General features: G+C 47.5%; 1 protein-coding gene across 1 annotated transcript in view; it reads left to right on the top strand.

Annotated features, from left to right (window-relative positions):
* The window catches only part of LOC143172212 (PDZ domain-containing protein 2-like), a 111680-nt gene extending 102729 nt beyond the window's left edge, over positions 1 to 8951 (top strand). The window contains 5 exon segments of the mRNA XM_076361452.1: positions 3603 to 3749; positions 3751 to 3874; positions 4982 to 5116; positions 8787 to 8811; positions 8813 to 8951. Coding sequence (XP_076217567.1) covers positions 3603 to 3749; positions 3751 to 3874; positions 4982 to 5116; positions 8787 to 8811; positions 8813 to 8951 — 570 coding nt within the window.
* The last annotated feature ends 8379 nt before the right edge of the window (positions 8952 to 17330 follow it).

Genomic DNA, 17330 nt, shown 5'->3' with positions numbered 1-17330 from the left:
TGTGGGATAGCATGGGCAAGTACCTAGGCCAATGGGCACCCCCAGTGTTTTGGAACTTCAGCCCTGAGCAAGTGTAGAATCCTCAAAAGTTAGTAGAATATTTGGACAAATTATGCTGTCACCCTGGCAACTCCAGAGAGATGCAGATCATGGCAACGTGCATGGCCCATGCCTACCGAGCCCTGTTCAACACCATTCAGTACCCTCAAAGGGAAGAGAAGGTCTCTGGCTCTGATGGTAAAACGACACGCCCTGCGGCCACTCAGACCCAGGCGACACACCCTGCGGCCACTCCGACCCCAGTGACACGCCGTGCGGCCACTCCAACCCCAGCAACACGCCGTGCGGCCACTCCGACCCCGGCGACAGGCCCTGCGGCCACTCCAACCCCGGCAACAGGCCCTGCGGCCACTCAGACCCTGGCGACACACCCTGTGGCTAAACCAAAAAGCCAACCTGTGCTGGTATCAGTCGCCCCTGTACACAAGAAGAAATCTTGGAAGCGGAAGTCGGCTCGTTTAGTAAGGGAGGAAGAAACTTCTTCTAAAAGGGAGCCAGAGGAAGAAGTGGATGAGGCAGACTACCCTGGAGAAGGGCCATCACGAGAACAGGAAGAGGAGGGCCGGCAACTGCTCGGGGAGGAAGAAGAGGAAGAATTCATGAAAGGGGCAGTAACCACCCGATCTCTATCCCTGAGTGAGCTGCGAGATATACGAAAAGATTTCAGCCGTCGTCCAGGCGAGCATATTGTCACCTGGCTGCTCCGATGCTGGGATAATGGGGCCAGTAGCCTGGAATTAGAGGGTAAAGAAGCCAAGCAGCTGGGATCCCTTTCCAGGGAAGGGGGCATTGACAAAGCGATTGGAAAAGGGACACGAGTCCTCAGCCTTTGGAGGCGACTCTTGTCAAGCGTGAAGGAAAGGTATCCCTTTGTCGTGGTTTAGTCTCGGTCGGCAACTAAGCACCATGCAGCCGCTCGCTCACTCCCCCCCACCCCGGTGGGATGGGGGAGAGAATTGGAAGAGCACAAGTGAGAAAAAACTTGTGGGTTGAGATAAAAAACAGTTTAATAACTGAAATAAAATGATAATAATAATAATATGATAATAATAATAATAATACACAAAACAAGTGATGCACAGTGCAATTGCTCACCACCCGCCGACCGATGCCCAGCCAGTCCCCGAGCAGCGGCCCCCCCGACCAGCTTTCCCCAGTTTATGTACTGAGCATGACGTCACATGGTATGGAATGTCCCTTTGGCCAGTTTGGCTGTGCCCCCTCCCAGCTTCTTGTGCACCTCCAGCCTTCTCAGTCGGTAGAGCATGGGAAGCTGAAAAGTCCTTGGCTAGTGTAAGGATTACCTAGCAACAGCTAAAACATCGGTGCGTTATCAACTTTGTTCTCATCCTAAATCCAAAACAGAGCATTGTACCAGCTACTAGGAAGGAAATTAACTCTATCCCTGCCGAAACCAGGACACCCTTCAAGGAAGATGTCATATGTCGCCCAGGCAAGCGGACCACTGTGGAGAAGGGTATCCAGTTTCTGAGAGAATTAGCTGTGCTGGAGGTGATTTATGGTGACCTGAGCAATGAACAGCTATCCAAAGATCCAGATGCAGTCAAGTGCACACGACCCATGTGGCGGATGTTTATAAGGAGCGCACCATCGTCATACGCCAATTCATTGGCAGTGATGACCTGGAAAGATGGAGAGGAACAAACAGTGGATGAATTGGCTAGTCAACTCCGGCAATACGAGGAAAGTCTCTCATCTTCCCTCATCTCAGCTGTGGAGAAACTGTCCGAAAAACTGTCCCGGGAGATCCAGCAATTCAAAGAGGATAGGTCCTACTTCCCACCTGTACGGACCAATATCTTGGCTATTAGGAGTCAGCGTTCTTTTGCTCAAGAGAGAGAATATAAAGGTTACACACCATGGGGCACCCTATGGTTTTACCTGCGTGACCACGGAGAGGACATGAGGAAGTGGGATGGAAAACCTACTGCAGCCCTAGGGGCACGGGTACGTGAATTGCAAGGGAAAACAACCACAGAAAGAGGTTCTTCCAGGAAAATTGCTGCTCCAGTTTCCAGCGGGCAGTTCCCCAGACAGAGTAGAAGGGCTGATCTTACTTCTGATCTTAATGAAGAGACTTCTGACTCGTATTTACAAGAAAATGAGAAACAATATGCTCTGTTCACTGATGGGTCCTGTCATATTGTGGGAAAGCATCGGAGGTGGAGGGCTGCTGTGTGGAGTCCCATGCGACAAGTTGTAGAAACTGCTGAAGGAGAAGGTGAATCGAGCCAATTTGCAGAAGTAAAGGCCATCCAGCTGGCTTTAGGCATTGCTGACCGAGAAAAGTGGCCAGTGCTCTCTCCCTGTACTGAGTCATGGATGGTGGCAAATGCCCTGTGGGGGTGGTTGCAGCAATGGAAGCAGAGCAACTGGCAGCGCAGAGGCAAACCCATCTGGGCTGCCGCATTGTGGCAAGATATTGCTGCCCGGGTGGAGAACCTGGTTGTAAAAGTCCGTCACGTAGATGCTCACGTACCCAAGAGTCGGGCCACTGAAGAACATCAAAACAACCAGCAGGTGGATCAGGCTGCTAAGACTGAAGTGGCTCAGGTGGATCTGGACTGGCAACATAAGGGTGAGTTATTTCTAGCTCGGTGGGCCCATGACACCTCAGGTCACCAAGGAAGAGATGCAACATACAGATGGGCTCGTGATCGAGGGGTGGACTTGACCATGGACGCTATTGCGCAGGTTATCCATGGATGTGAAACATGCGCTGCAATCAAGCAAGCCAAGCGGTTAAAGCCCCTCTGGTATGGAGGACGATGGCTGAAATATAAATATGGGGAGGCCTGACAGATTGATTATATCACACTCCCACAAACCCGCCAAGGCAAGCGCCACGTGCTTACAACGGTAAGCTGTATAAATAAAATAGTATTTTTTTCTCTAGAAAAGATGCATTTCAAGCCACTAAATCATCCTTTTGCATCTATTCACATTGTATTTGATCAGCCAAATTGAGATGGATAATTAAATACTTGTACAGTTGCAGTAAGTCAGAGCCTTTCTGTGCACAGATGCTGTGCACCGCTTAGAAGCGTGCATTTGAAAACAGCACAGGATGCATATCCCAGTCAGTGGGAATTTGGGGAGCAAATGTTGCACACCACAATGTTGTTCTTGGTGACTTTGCTGTAGCATGGATGTGAAGTTAACCTTTGTGTCATTTGAAGTATGTTAATTGAAGACCTTTGAGGAGTTCAGTGAAAGCATAAGTGATTTGTGATACTACAGTCTCTAGCTGGTTTTGGTTGTCTTTGGCTTTAGAAATGACCATGCAATAATAGCATCTTTTCCTCTGCTCCCCCCCGCCCCATCCCTAACTGCAGTTCTTGTCCAGTCACTTAGGGCTTAGTATTTGAGGGTGTTTGTTGGAGCAGTTGTTGTGTGCTTGATATCCAGGCAGTGGGCACTGATTGCAAACTTTGGCAGGGACTTCATGTTCACCTTGGCCTGTAGAGCATTATGTGTGGCCATGCAGTTAAAGCATCCCTAAGTTGCAATCTTTCTTGTAGGTCCACAGAGTGTTTTCAAAGGGAGTGGCATCTCAAGAAGGGACTATTAATCAAGAAGATCTTGTTCTGTCAATCAGTGGCAAGTCTCTTGCGAGCTTGGTCCATGGGGATGTCCTGAATGTTCTCCATCAGGCAAGACTATACAAATTACGCAGTCATTGTCATCCAGAAGAAAAAAGACAAAACAAACAATTCCTCCAGACTTGAGATATCAGCTACTGGCAGAAAATGTGTGGTGTCTGGAAAGGATGTTTCCATGGAAATAGGAACAGGTATGATCTTTGTCCAAGAACAGCTGGAAGGATTCCCTTTGCAGAGCAGACTGAAGGGAAAAACGTCCATGTGTTTTAGATTAAAAGTTTATAGTACAGCTTTGTAATACGGCTTAAAAGAAATAGGAAAGCACTCTGTAAATGAATGGATCAGCCTTTCTGCAATTGCTCCCATGGATGTAATATATGTAATTACTTCAGAATCCCTTTCTACCCTGAACTCCCTGCGTCCTGCACATTGGCAAATGCAGAATATCTGCTGGCTGCAGGCACTAGGGGGCAACATTATCTCATAAACAACATAGCATTGGGTTATTAAGAACGTGTCTCCATCTTGCAAGGCAAAGCTCATCTTCAAATGTTTTAGATAACATTTGAAGTTGTTTGAGATAATAGTAGCAGTAATTTGTGATAATGAGGACTGCATAATTTTTACATTCATGCAGGGCAAAGAGGGTCCTGTTTTCCAAAATTGTAGATTTACTTCCTCCTAAGCAAAATCATATTTTTTGTCAGCTACAGCAATATTGCATTCTAAGAACATCCGATACATAGGAGGTAGTATGCACCTACGGGTAATTATGGTTATTTCCATAGATATGAGACCAGAAACAATTATTCACACTAGTGAGTGATTACAAACTCTTCCTTAAGAGGATGGAACATGTTTGTTTAATGTAACGTTTCATTCATTACTGTTATTTAAAAAGATGTAGCTCATTAAATAAGCAAGTGGGAACAAATGAAAGAAAGAGATGCTCTCCGCTCATTAATTTTGTAATTTTTCAGTTACTTTGTTGATGTTTAGATAGAGTCTTTGCTAAGTTTGCTAAGCTTTAATTTTGCCAATAAAAATGCCTTGGCAGGTATTTGTTGAACATGCAAAATGAAAATGTCTCTGTGTGTAAATGCATTTTGTACTGTCTCCCCTTCACAGCTGCAATAATACACATTCACTTCTGAGAAACTGGGTGACAACAAGTTCTAGTTTGAATATGAACTGAACTCTGAATTGCTTTGTCACTGCAGCAAAAACAAAACCAACTAAACACAACTTGCAATTTACTGTTGACTGCATAACAAGATGCTGTGTATATTCTGTCACAGATCCAAACCTGGATATGAATGATGTCATCTGCGTTGAATTATTGAAAACCTCTGCTGGCTTGGGATTCAGTCTTGATGGTGGAAAAGCTTCCATTGCTGGAGACAGGCCCTTGCTTATAAAAAGAATATTTAAAGGTACTACAAGCATGCAAATGCAGTGGATATTATCCCAGTTTTCCTTTTCTGCATTGTACAGACATTTTAATTCTTGGACTCAATGTTTTTTGAAGCAAGGATGGTTTTTGTGTCCCTCATTTATTACCACTTATTAGCCAAAGTGGTCATTAAAAAAACCACTCCTGGGAATAGCTAGGGGTTGCATCTGCTAGTAAATGTTTGTGGAGCAATCTGATTTACTAAATACGATGCAGTTCCTTCCTGGGCTTGTCCACTATTCTAGACCTTAAATTACAGCAGCAATATCATATATAACAGTTTGAGAAGTTCATGCCTTATCTGATTCTCTTTTCTGAGAGAAGCACAGTGCAGATAATCAGTGTGGTTTCAAAGCACCATCCTGCATTATACCCAATTATTAATTTTATGTTTTTTTCTGTCTGTTATTTTTTTTGTTAGATATCAGTATTAGCTTTCACCAAGAATATGTGATGTTTGTATTCAAAAACAGCCACTCTAGGATACTTTGTTTGTCAGCAGGTAGTTATATGAACCGTGTATAGAAAGGAAACCAATCCCAGAACTATGCTGTGATTTTAATATGTCTTAGTCTCACGGCAGAGAGGAAGCAGTCTAGGAGTTTCCTGGAGTGTGTGGAAGACAACTTCCTGACACAGCTGGTAAGTGAGCCTACCAGGGGAGGTGCCTCACTCGAGCTGCTGTTTACAAACAGAGAAGGACTGGTGGGACATGTGGTGGTCGGAGGCCGTCTTGGGCTTAGCGACCATGAAATGGTAGAATTCTCGATTCTTGGTGAAGTAAGGAGGGGGGCCAGCAAAACCGCAACCATGGACTTCCGGAGGGCAGACTTTGGCCTGTTCAGGATGCTGGGAGACAGTCCTGAAGGGCAAAGGGGTCCAGAAAGGCTGGACGTTCTTCAAGAAGGAAGTCTTAAAGGCACAGGAGCAGGCTGTCCCCATATGCCGTAAGAAGAACGGGTGGGGAAGACGACTGGCCTGGCTGAACGGGGAGCTCTTGCTGGGACTCAGGAAAAAAAGGAGAGTTTACCGCTTGTGGAAGAAGGGGCAGGCAACTCAAGAAGAGTACAGGGATCTCGTTAGGTCGTGCAGAGAGGAAATGAGAAAGGCAAAAGCCCAGCTAGAACGCAATCTGGCCGCTGTCGTTAGAGACAACAAAAAAATGTTTTTACAAATATATTAATGACAAGAGAGCCAAGGAGAATCTCCATCCTTTATTGGATGCGGGGGGGAACATTGCCACCGAGGATGAGGAAAAGGCTGAGGTACTCAATGCCTTCTTTGCCTCAGTCTTTAACAGGCAGACCAGTTATCCTCAGGGTACTCGGCCCCCCGAGCTGGAAGACAGGGACGGCAAGCAGGATAACCTCCCCATAATCCAAGAGGAAGCAGTCAACGACCTGCTACGCCACCTGGACGCTCACAAGTCTATGGGGCTGGATGGGATCCACCCGAGAGTGCTGAGAGAGCTGGTGGAGGAGCTTGCCAAGCCACTCTCCATCATTTATCAGCAGTCCTGGTTAACGGGGGAGGTCCCGGACGACTGGAGGCTTGCCAATGTGACGCCCATCTACAAGAAGGGCCGGAAGGAGGATCCGGGGAACTACAGGCCTGTCAGCCTGACCTCGGTGCCGGGGAAGATGATGGAGCAGTTCATCTTGAGGGCGCTCACAAGGCATGTGCGGGACAACCAGGGGATCCGGCCCAGCTAGCACGGGTTCATGAGAGGCGGCTCACGGCTTAGACAGGTGTACTCCTCGCTGGGTAAAAAATTGGCTGGATGACCGGGCCCAGAGAGTTGTGGTGAATGGAGTTAAATCCAGTTGGCGGCCGGTCACGAGTGGTGTTCCCCAGGGCTCAGTTTTGGGGCCGATCTTGTTCAATATCTTTATCAATGCTCTGGATGAGGGGATCGAGTGCACCCTCAGTAAGTTTGCAGACGACACCAAGTTGGGCGGGAGTGTTGATCTGCTCGAGGGTAGGAAGGCTCTGCAGAGGGACCTGGACAGGCTGGATCGATGGGCCCAGACCAATTGTATGAGGTTCAACAAGGCCAAGTGCCGGGTCCTGCACTTCGGCCACAACAACCCCATGCAGCGGTACAGGCTTGGGGAAGAGTGGCTGGAAAGCTGCCCAGCAGAAAAGGACCTGGGGGTGTTGGTCGACAGCCGGCTGAACATGAGCCGGCAGTGTGCCCAGGCGGCCAAGAAGGCCAATGGCATCCTGGCCTGTATCAGAAATAGTGTGGCCAGCAGGAGTAGGGAAGTGATCGTGCCCCTGTACTCGGCACTGGTGAGGCCGCACCTCGAATACTGTGTTCAGTTTTGGGCCCCTCACTACAAGAAGGACGTCGAGGTGCTGGAGCGTGTCCAGAGAAGGGCAACGAGGCTGGTGAGGGGTCTGGAGAACAAGTCTTATGAGGAGCGGCTGAGGGAACTGGGACTGTTCAGCCTGGAGAAAAGGAGGCTGAGGGGAGACCTCATCGCTCTCTACAACTACCTGAAAGGAGGTTGTAGCGAGGTGGGTGTCGGTCTCTTCTCCCAAGTAACTAGCGATAGGACGAGAGGAAATGGACTCAAGTTGCACCAGGGGAGGTTTAGATTGGACGTGAGGAAAAATTTCTTTACTGAAAGAGTGGTTAAACATTGGAACAGGCTGCCCAGGGAAGTGGCTGAGTCCCCATCCCTGGAGGTATTTAAAAGATGTGTAGATGAGGCGCTTAGGGACATGGTTTAGTGGGCATGGTGGTGTTGGGTCGACGGTTGGACTCGATGATCTTAGAGGTCTTTTCCAACCTTAATGATTCCATGATTCTATGATTCTAGTCTGGGATTCAGTTTAGTGAAAAATATAGCACTTTCTAAAGGAAGCTGAAACTCAATGAAGCTGTGGGTGCTTAGCATTTTTACAGGATTACTTTTCAGTGGTATATTCTCTCATCAAGGAAAAAAATCAAACTGATATTTCGTGAATTGCTTATCAATTTCTCTGTGTGTGTTTGTTTTCTCCTCTTTAGAAAGTGATTCTGAGGGTGAAGGGCATGTTTAGTTTTTAAACTCATTAATTTATATCCTTAGATACAGTCCTTTTCCCCTCCCCATGATGGCTGATGTTGTCAGTTAAATTATCATTACAGAAAACATACTTTCATCAGCAGTGAAGGGTGTGCCCCTCTCTAGGAGCTGTTTCTGTGTCTGGTGTGCTTGTCCTAAGTTTGCTACCCGTGTTTGGTTTGTTCGTCCCTGTTATCTGGGTTTTACAATCTACTGCATTACCTCCTTATTACCATGTTAAAATTCTGTTTGAGAAAATACATCCATGCCACATACAGCCTGTATGTTTACTTTATCAACCAGGTTTTCTTACAGCTACAGAGGTAACATACAGCATCTTTCATGCACTCATGCTGCTTCCTTCAAAAACAGATGTTTTTTCTGATAACAAGGATTTATCTTGGTTAAAATAACATTTTCTGTGAGATGCAGTGTGGGGTAGATTGCTAGAGTGGAGCTGAACATAAATGACTTGTACTGAAATTGCCACCATTGGAAGAATGGTTTATTTGCTGTTCATCACAGTGGAAAGCAAGTTTTTGTGGGTTTGAATTTTTTTTTTTTTTTACACTGACTTTTTCCCCCTTTTGCTCCTAGGTGGTGCTGCAGAGCAATATGGAAACAGAAACTGGAGATGAAATTCTTGCTGTTAGCGGAAAATCAGTACTTGGCCTCGTGCATTACGATGCCTGGAACATTATTAAATCTGTGCCAGAGGGCCCTGTTCAGTTACTAATCAGAAAACACATAACTTCAGTATGATGGAAGCACTACATCTAATCACACTTGCTAAGACAAAACATTTAAAACTGACTAGAAGCTGTCTTTGTTTCTAAAGCTACACAGAAGTGTCTTAATGCTCTACAGAGAGGTGCTAAGAGCCTTGGAGAACCACTGAGCAAGCATGTGATGAGCATCATAAAATCTCACCTAATTATCAAGGATGAAGGAAGCCAAATGCTAGAGACATTTTTGTATTATGTGGCAGTTTTAATGGAACTTCAAGATTTTTACTGGGTTTGGTTTAAAGTATTTTGACTGACACAAATAACACTATGCCCGTCCCTGATATTTTTATTATCTGCAGAGCATTAGGAGTATAACTTGTTGGTTGCCATCCTGTTGACAAGGATGGGTATTTAGACTGTACTATATCACTTAACTGTAATATGACTTCAGAACACTTACTTAGGGTCTGGTCCTTTTTTGTTATAATAAGAGAATGTCTGGAACAATCTCGCTTCATTCTTCTAAGTGCAGTTTTGCTAAAAATGCATGACAAAAGGGGATGATTTTTCACAGCTTTTATGCCTAAACCATGAGCATTTTATTGCAAAGCTGAAAAAGCCTCTTAAAACTGATGAACTAACTCAGCATCCACCACAATTGAATCTGCTCTTAGCGGCAACTTGTATCTGAAAGCACTCGGCATTAATGCAATAGAAATCTGTGAGCAAGAAAATCGTGTCCAAATAATAGGTGATTGTCCACCAAGGCGTAGACTGAGTTGTTAGTTGTGATTAAAATGGGAGCGGTAAAAATTGGGGTCTGAATTTTCAAATTTAGGCTTCTAATGTTAGGTACCTTTAAAATATATATATTTTTAAAAGAGGGATAATTTCAGGTGCTGAGCACTTGCAGATCCCACAGACTTCATTGATCGCTAAATACGTCTGAAAGCTGGGCTGCTTTTATTTGGCTGCAAGAGGTTTAAGGCTGCCCAACTTGAAACACTCAAGCTGGAAAATGGTAGTCTAAGTGTGAGGGTGAAAAGCAGCACGGACTCCAGCAGACACGGCAACCAAAGACCTTTATTGCTCTTTGTTAGCATCTTTTATAGCAAGCAGAAGTACACACGCGCTACCTGCAGCTTGCAGATAGGTTATAGCCTTGTGTTCACGCGCATCTATGCTCTAGCAGATTGGCCCGTTCTTCCTGATCATGCGAAATGCCTTCATGGTCTTTATCTTGTTTTTCTCCTTCCAGCTGCACATTCCTTTCTCCGTTATTTTCTGCTTAAGTGCCTTGTCATGCCAGATGGTACAGTGTTTGCTCATTAAAATCAAACTCAGGAATGTCCGTTAGTGAGATTCCCATCCCCACATCTCCCCCTTTTTGTTTTACTAGAAACACTGCTGAAACCGATCTTTCAATCATTTTTCGCATACCTTGTAACAGACGCGGCACACAAACCAGGATGCAAAGGAACATTACTAAGCATAGCCCTCCTAGCTTGGCTAGTCCTTTTAACCAGCCACTTAGACCCCATTTCCCAAATAATTTATCCAACCAGTCCCAGGGGTCTTCCACTCTTAGCTTCTGTACTCCTTCCTTCAACATCTGAATGCTGCGGTGAATTGATTCCGAATGGTCAGATAGGTTCATACAACACATTCCCTCCAACTCTTCACACCCATGGCCTTGCGCTAAAAGCAAAAAATCTATTGCTGCTCTATTTTGCAAAGTAGCATGTCGTATAGAATCTACATCCATTAGTAATCCCGTTAGTGCTTCAGAGGTTGCATTTGATTGTTTCGCTAGCCAACATCCTAATTTATTTAATGTGACCAAACTCTTTGCTGCTGCGACACCTGGAGCCAAGATTGCAACCGCAGCTATAGTGTTCCGGTTCCATAGGTCGACAGCACCATCACGTTGTAAAGTGTAGGCATGTGCTCTGCGCTTACTGCGCGTCTTAGGGGTGCCCCTTCTGTGGTCTAGGATCATAGATGTGTTTGGCATTAGTAGAGTTAATCTTCCCAATGAACACGGCCCACCTTTAATATGAGAGGGAATGCCAGGCCAGGCTCAGGAAACATTGGCCCCTGAATAATTGAAAATAATTGAAATACAAACACCAATCCATTTTTATGGACCCTAATAGCTCGAGTTCCTGAGGTTCTATTGGCAAGTGATGACGATGTGGTAGGCATCCATCCCAATTGTCAGTGGCGTGTCGTCCCCCCCCGCAGGCCTCCTTGAAAGGACTAGTCAGGCCCAAGTCCCAATTATCTAAAGGAAGCCCCACTAGGCAGGTAGAAAAGGGGTTGCCGGGGGAAGATATCGACAGGCAGATGGAATCCTGTCCTGTCTGATTGGCCAGAGTTACCCAAACATTTTCCTTCGGCTGTGAGGGTGCCCATAACGCAGCGACCGCACACAGTGATACTAGCCACAAGACACCCCCCCATACTGGCGTCATGGTTTACGTTCTCTTTTTGTTCCGTTTCCACCCAAATCGTTTGTCACACTGTCGTTTGGTACTTTCCCAGTCCATTTCCCACACGGTCCACAGCTGGGGGACACCATGTGATCTCCCACACACTAGCTGTAGAATCTGTGGTTCGGCGCTCCCGGTGGTATGCCCTTTACACCTTGTGCACCTTCCCGCCCGGAACTGAGAGTGACAATACCAGTTTCTTTTGCAATTATCACATTTGCACAAAGTCCATGCGTGATGTGTTGATCCGGGACACTGGAGGCAGGGAATTCCTGTCACCTCTCGATTATTCAGTTGACTGTTCTCCGCCGCCTGGTGTTCCCAGTCCACAGCTAATGGTAACCCACTTGGTCCCCTATATACCCCACCACGGCCTGGCCCACTAAGTGGTTCCCCGAACATCGAATGAGATACTTTGTGTAAGTCCCAGTAATCTACTTCAAACCATTGATGCATCTGTGGGCTCCTTGGGCTCCTTGTCCAGATATGGTCGAATGCAGCGGGCAGGTATCCACCGGGGTCCACGATCTGTGGAAACACAAGCATACCCTCTCCCCCATGTTATAAGATCATAAGGGCCTTCCCATTGGCTATTTTCCAATGACTTGACCCACACCTGAGCCCTTTCCCCTGCCGGAGAAGCTGAGTTACAAGATGTAAAGTGTCTCGCTATTACCGTGTTAGGGCTGTCAACTGCTATCCTGTCTTCCCTTATTGTAAGACGATTTAACACATATATTGCTTTATGGAGGCGGGCTTGCGGTGATTCCCCTAGCATTCCCCCTTTTTGTTTTTGTAGTAGCTGCTTGAGAGTGAGATGAGCCCGCTCAACGATACCCTGGCTCTGAGGGGAATAAGGGATACCAGTGATATGTCGAATGCCCCACTGTGCCAAAAAGGCCTGCGTTTTTGCGCTTATGTACCCGGGCCCATTGTCCGTTTTGATCTGGTGTGGAACCCCTAGAGCAGCAAAGGCCCCTTTCCAGTGCCGTAAAATATCTTTGCTTTTTTTTTTTTCCGGTCTCTGCGGTTGCCCATAGAGCTCCGGAGAACGTATCGATGGAAACATGTGCATACTTTTGTTTGCCAAATTCTCCAATATGAGTAACATCGGATTGCCAAATCTGTAGGGCCTTTTGTCCTCGGGGATTTACCTCTGTTTGGGGTATGGGAACTAATTGCTGACAGTCAGGACACATTTGTACGATACTTCGTGCCGTGTCCCAAGTCAACCCAAATTGTCGACGCAGCATTCGGGCAGATTGATGGAAAAACTCGTGCAACAATCGGGCTTGTGTAGAAACGTCTGGTACAGGGATTGTCCATACGGGGGCAGCGAGACGATCAGCTCGCGCATTCCCTTCTGATATAAACCCTGGGAGAGAGGTATGACTCCTCACATGGAGCACGTAATACGGGTTTACGCGGCGATTCAACAAGACCCATACCTGTTTGAACATTAAAAACACTGGTTCGTTATCAACTTCTTTGAGCCAAGCCTTTTCCAAGCGCCTGACAACGTTGGCAACGTACTGAGAATCAGTAACCAAATTTAATGGCATCTCCCATTGGCGAAAGACCTGAATTACTGCGTATATTTCCACCAGCTGAGGACTTCCTACAACATGGTGAACTTGATGTTTCCATTCCCCTTTTTCGCACCACACTATAATTGCCTTACCTGTTCGTCCTGATCCATCGGTGAATAATGTGGGTCCTTCGACAGGTACCTCCTTACTCAGCGATTTGGGAATTATACTAATTTCCTCATTAAGGGAGAATAATTTGTGAGATGGATAGTGAATTAGAATTTGTCCCCTAAAGTTTTCCAGCGCTATCTGTAGTTCTAGGCTATTAGCCTCACACCAATTAAGGTGGTCTTTAGTCAGTGGGAGATAAATTGTTTTAAGATCTGTGCCCGTTAATTCCAAACATCGCGCGCGTCCTTTTCACACAAGCATCGAAAACATTTCCACCCTTGTCACTATCGTTTTTGGTGCTTGATATGGCAGGAATACCCACTCAATGATGGCTAAGGGATCCTGGGTACCCTTGGTGTCCCATTGGCCTAAGAGGCCCACTGCTTGTCGGGACTGATTTAGGACATACAAGTTAACTCCCAATCCTTCAATTACGCGTTGTGCTTGCCTTTCGGTAAGCGCCTGTGATATTTTTCCTAGCGCTTGTTTGGCCTCTGTCGTTAATTCTCGTGGAGATGTCAACTCAGGATCACCCTTTAACAACTTGAACAGTGGGTTTAACATGTCATTATCTATTCCCAGCAATGGGCGTACCCAATTGATAGTCCCTACTACTTTTTGCAAGTCATTCAGTGTCTTAATGTTAGATTGCAAGGTTATGGGTTGGGGCTGTATCGTATGTTCTAAAATCTTCCACCCCAAGTACTTCCACGGGGCTTGCACTTGCACCTTTTCAGGAGCTATTTGCAAGCCGTATGTCTTTAACCCCTGCAACATATCTTTCATAACTGTGATGAGTTCCTTTGGGTCTCATCCGGCGATTAAAATATCGTCCATGTAGTGATAACAAATTAAGTCAGGATATTTGTTTCTTATGGGCGACAACGCACGTGCAACATACATTTGACATATTGTGGGACTGTTTTTCATGCCCTGGGGCAACACCGTCCAATGATATCGCAACCTAGGCCCTTGATGGTTTACAACTGGTAAAGAGAAGGCAAATCTGGGAGCATCTTCCGGCGCTAAGGGAATCGTGAAAAAGCAGTCTTTCAAATCGATAATCACAATGTCCCATTGACGAGGTATCAATGTTGGCGAAGGCATACCTGGTTGCAATGTCCCCATATCTTGAATCACGGCATTTACTTGCCGTAAATCATGTAGAAGTCTCCATTTTCCACTTTTCTTTTTTATAACAAACACTGGGGTGTTCCAGGCGCTGGTGGTGGGAACCAGATGCCCTTGACTCACTTGCTCGTCCACTAATGTCCGCAACGCGTCGGCCTTTTCCTGTGATAGGGGCCACTGATCCACCCACACTGGCTGATCGGTGAGCCATGTGAGTCGAACGGTGGGCCGAGCGCCAGTGACCCCCGCTAAAAATGTTGATGCGGATCAGCAGTGCCAATCACTAGTCCCCAAGTGCTCAAGACATCTCGTCCCCACAGGTTTAACGGCACAGGAACCACAAAAGGTCGAATAGTTGCAACCTGTCCTTCCGGGCTTACAATCTGTATTAAGTTGGCACTCTGCCTGGACGTCGACAGGCTTCCAATTCCCACTAGCCCCGTGTTGACTGGGATGGTTTCCCATGATCCAGGCCACTTTGCAGTACTGATGATAGTAACGTCTGCCCCTGTATCTATCATTCCCTTCACTACCAGTTGTTCCGGTTTGCTTCCTTTATTCTTCAGAGTGCAGGTCAAAGTGGGCTGAGTTCTTTGGACAAGCTGAGTCCAAAAAATATTTGGTTCACCTGTGGACCCAAATCCACCAGCTCCCCGGGAAATAGGATCCCGATTATGAACCATACTCTTAAAAGGAACTAGCTGTGCGATCCTGCTTCCAGCTGGAATAAATATTGGAGGAGACGGGGTCCATAGCAACGCTTGCAGCTTGCCCACCAATAGGGCACTCAGCCCCTGGCCAAGGGGGCCTCTCACATTGAGGGGCACCCTGTGCACAGTCTGATCGTTTATAGAGAGGTTGGTGGCTGTGGAGGCATCCACTCCGGCACTGCCAATGGTTCTGGCCTTGAGGTGATCCAGGCCTGCTGAGACAGCGGTCTCATGGGGTTTTGGGGTTGGGGATTTTGGGGTGGCATTTGTGTCGGTGCGCGCCCCCACCTCGCGCTCGACTTCCCGTTTCCCGACAAGGGTCGACCGCGGAGATCGTATTTCGACTGGCATTGATTGTCAAGTCAGGCGACTCAAGAAGAGTACAGGGATCTCGTTAGGTCGTGCAGAGAAGAAATGAGAAAAGCAAAAGCCCAGCTAGAACGCAATCTGGCCGCTGTCGCTAAAGACAACAAAAAAAGTTTTTATAAATATATTAATGACAAGAAGAGAGCCAAGGAGAATCTCCATCCTTTATTGGATGCAGGGGGGAACATTGTCACCGAGGATGAGGAAAAGGCTGAGGTACTCAATGCCTTCTTTGCCTCAGTCTTTAACAGGCAGACCAGTTATCCTCAGGGTACTCGGCCCCCCGAGCTGGAAGACAGGGACGGCGAGCAGGATGAACCCCCCGTAATCCAAGAGGAAGCAGTCAATGACCTGCTACGCCACCTGGACGCTCACAAGTCTATGGGGCCGGATGGGATCCACCCGAGAGTGCTGAGGGAGCTGGCGGAGGTGCTCGTCAAGCCGCTTTCCATCATTTATCAGCGGTCCTGGTTAACGGGTGAGGTCCCGGACGACTGGAGGCTTGCCAATGTGACGCCCATCTACAAGAAGGGCCGGAAGGAGGATCCGGGGAACTACAGGCCTGTCAGCCTGACCTCGGTGCCGGGGAAGATTATGGAGCGGTTCATCTTGAGGGCGCTCACAAGGCATGAGCGGGACAACCAGGGGATCCGGCCTAGCCAGCACGGATTCATGAAAGGCAGGTCCTGCCTGACCAACCTAATCTCCTTCGATGACCAGGTGACCCGCCTAGTGGATGAGGGAAAGGCTGTGGATGTGGTCTACCTGGACTTCAGTAAGGCCTTTGACACCGTCTCCCACAGCATTCTCCTAGAGAAGCTGGCGGCTCACGGCTTAGACAGGTGTACTCCTCGCTGGGTAAAAAACTGGCTGGACGGCCGGGCCCAGAGAGTTGTGGTGAAGGGAGTTACATCCAGTTGGCGGCCGGTCACGAGCGGTGTTCCCCAGGGCTCAGTTTTGGGGCCGGTCTTGTTCAATATCTTTATTGATGATCTGGATGAGGGGATCGAGTGCACCCTCAGTAAGTTTGCAGACGACACCAAGTTGGGCGGGAGTGTTGATCTGCTCGAGGGTAGGAAGGCTCTGCAGAGGGACCTGGACAGGCTGGATCGATGGGCCCAGACCAATTGTATGAGGTTCAACAAGGCCAAGTGCCGGGTCCTGCACTTCGGCCACAACAACCCCATGCAGCGGTACAGGCTTGGGGAAGAGTGGCTGGAAAGCTGCCCAGCAGAAAAGGACCTGGGGGTGTTGGTCGACAGCCGGCTGAACATGAGCCGGCAGTGTGCCCAGGCGGCCAAGAAGGCCAATGGCATCCTGGCCTGTATCAGAAATCGTGTGGCCAGCAGGAGTAGGGAAGTGATCGTGCCCCTGTACTCGGCACTGGTGAGGCCGCACCTCGAATACTGTGTTCAGTTTTGGGCCCCTCACTACAAGAAGGACGTTGAGGTGCTGGAGCGTGTGCAGAGAAGGGCAACGAGGCTGGTGAGGGGTCTGGAGACCAAGTCTTATGAGGAGCGGCTGAGGGAACTGGGGTTGTTTAGCCTGGAGAAAAGGAGGCTCAGGGGAGACCTCATCGCTCTCTATAACTACCTGAAAGGAGGTTGTAGCGAGGTGGGGGTCGGTCTCTTCTCCCAAGTAACAATGGCCTCAAGTTGTGCCAGGGGAGGTTTAGATTGGATGTAAGGAAAAATTTCTTTACTGAAAGAGTGGTTAAACATTGGAACAGGCTGCCCAGGGAAGTGGTGGAGTCCCCATCCCTGGAGGTATTTAAAAGACGAGTAGATGAGGCACTTAGGGACATGGTTTAGTGGGCATGGTGGTGTTGGGTCGACGGTTGGATTCGATGATCTTAGAGGTCTTTTCCAACCTTAATAATGATTCTAAAACTATTTGTGCAGATGGGACAAACCATGGTGTTAGATACAGCAAAACTGAAAGGGTTGCAATGCCACAGGTGCTTAGTTTGGATTTTCTCACCTCTACTCACAGTAGGGGTATCAGTAGCAGGCCA

Source organism: Aptenodytes patagonicus, chromosome W (genome assembly GCF_965638725.1).
Source record: "Aptenodytes patagonicus chromosome W, bAptPat1.pri.cur, whole genome shotgun sequence".
Classification (NCBI taxonomy): Eukaryota; Metazoa; Chordata; class Aves; order Sphenisciformes; family Spheniscidae; genus Aptenodytes; species Aptenodytes patagonicus.
The sequence above is the reverse complement of the archived record's forward strand: the minus strand, read 5'-3'. Positions and strand labels throughout refer to the sequence as shown.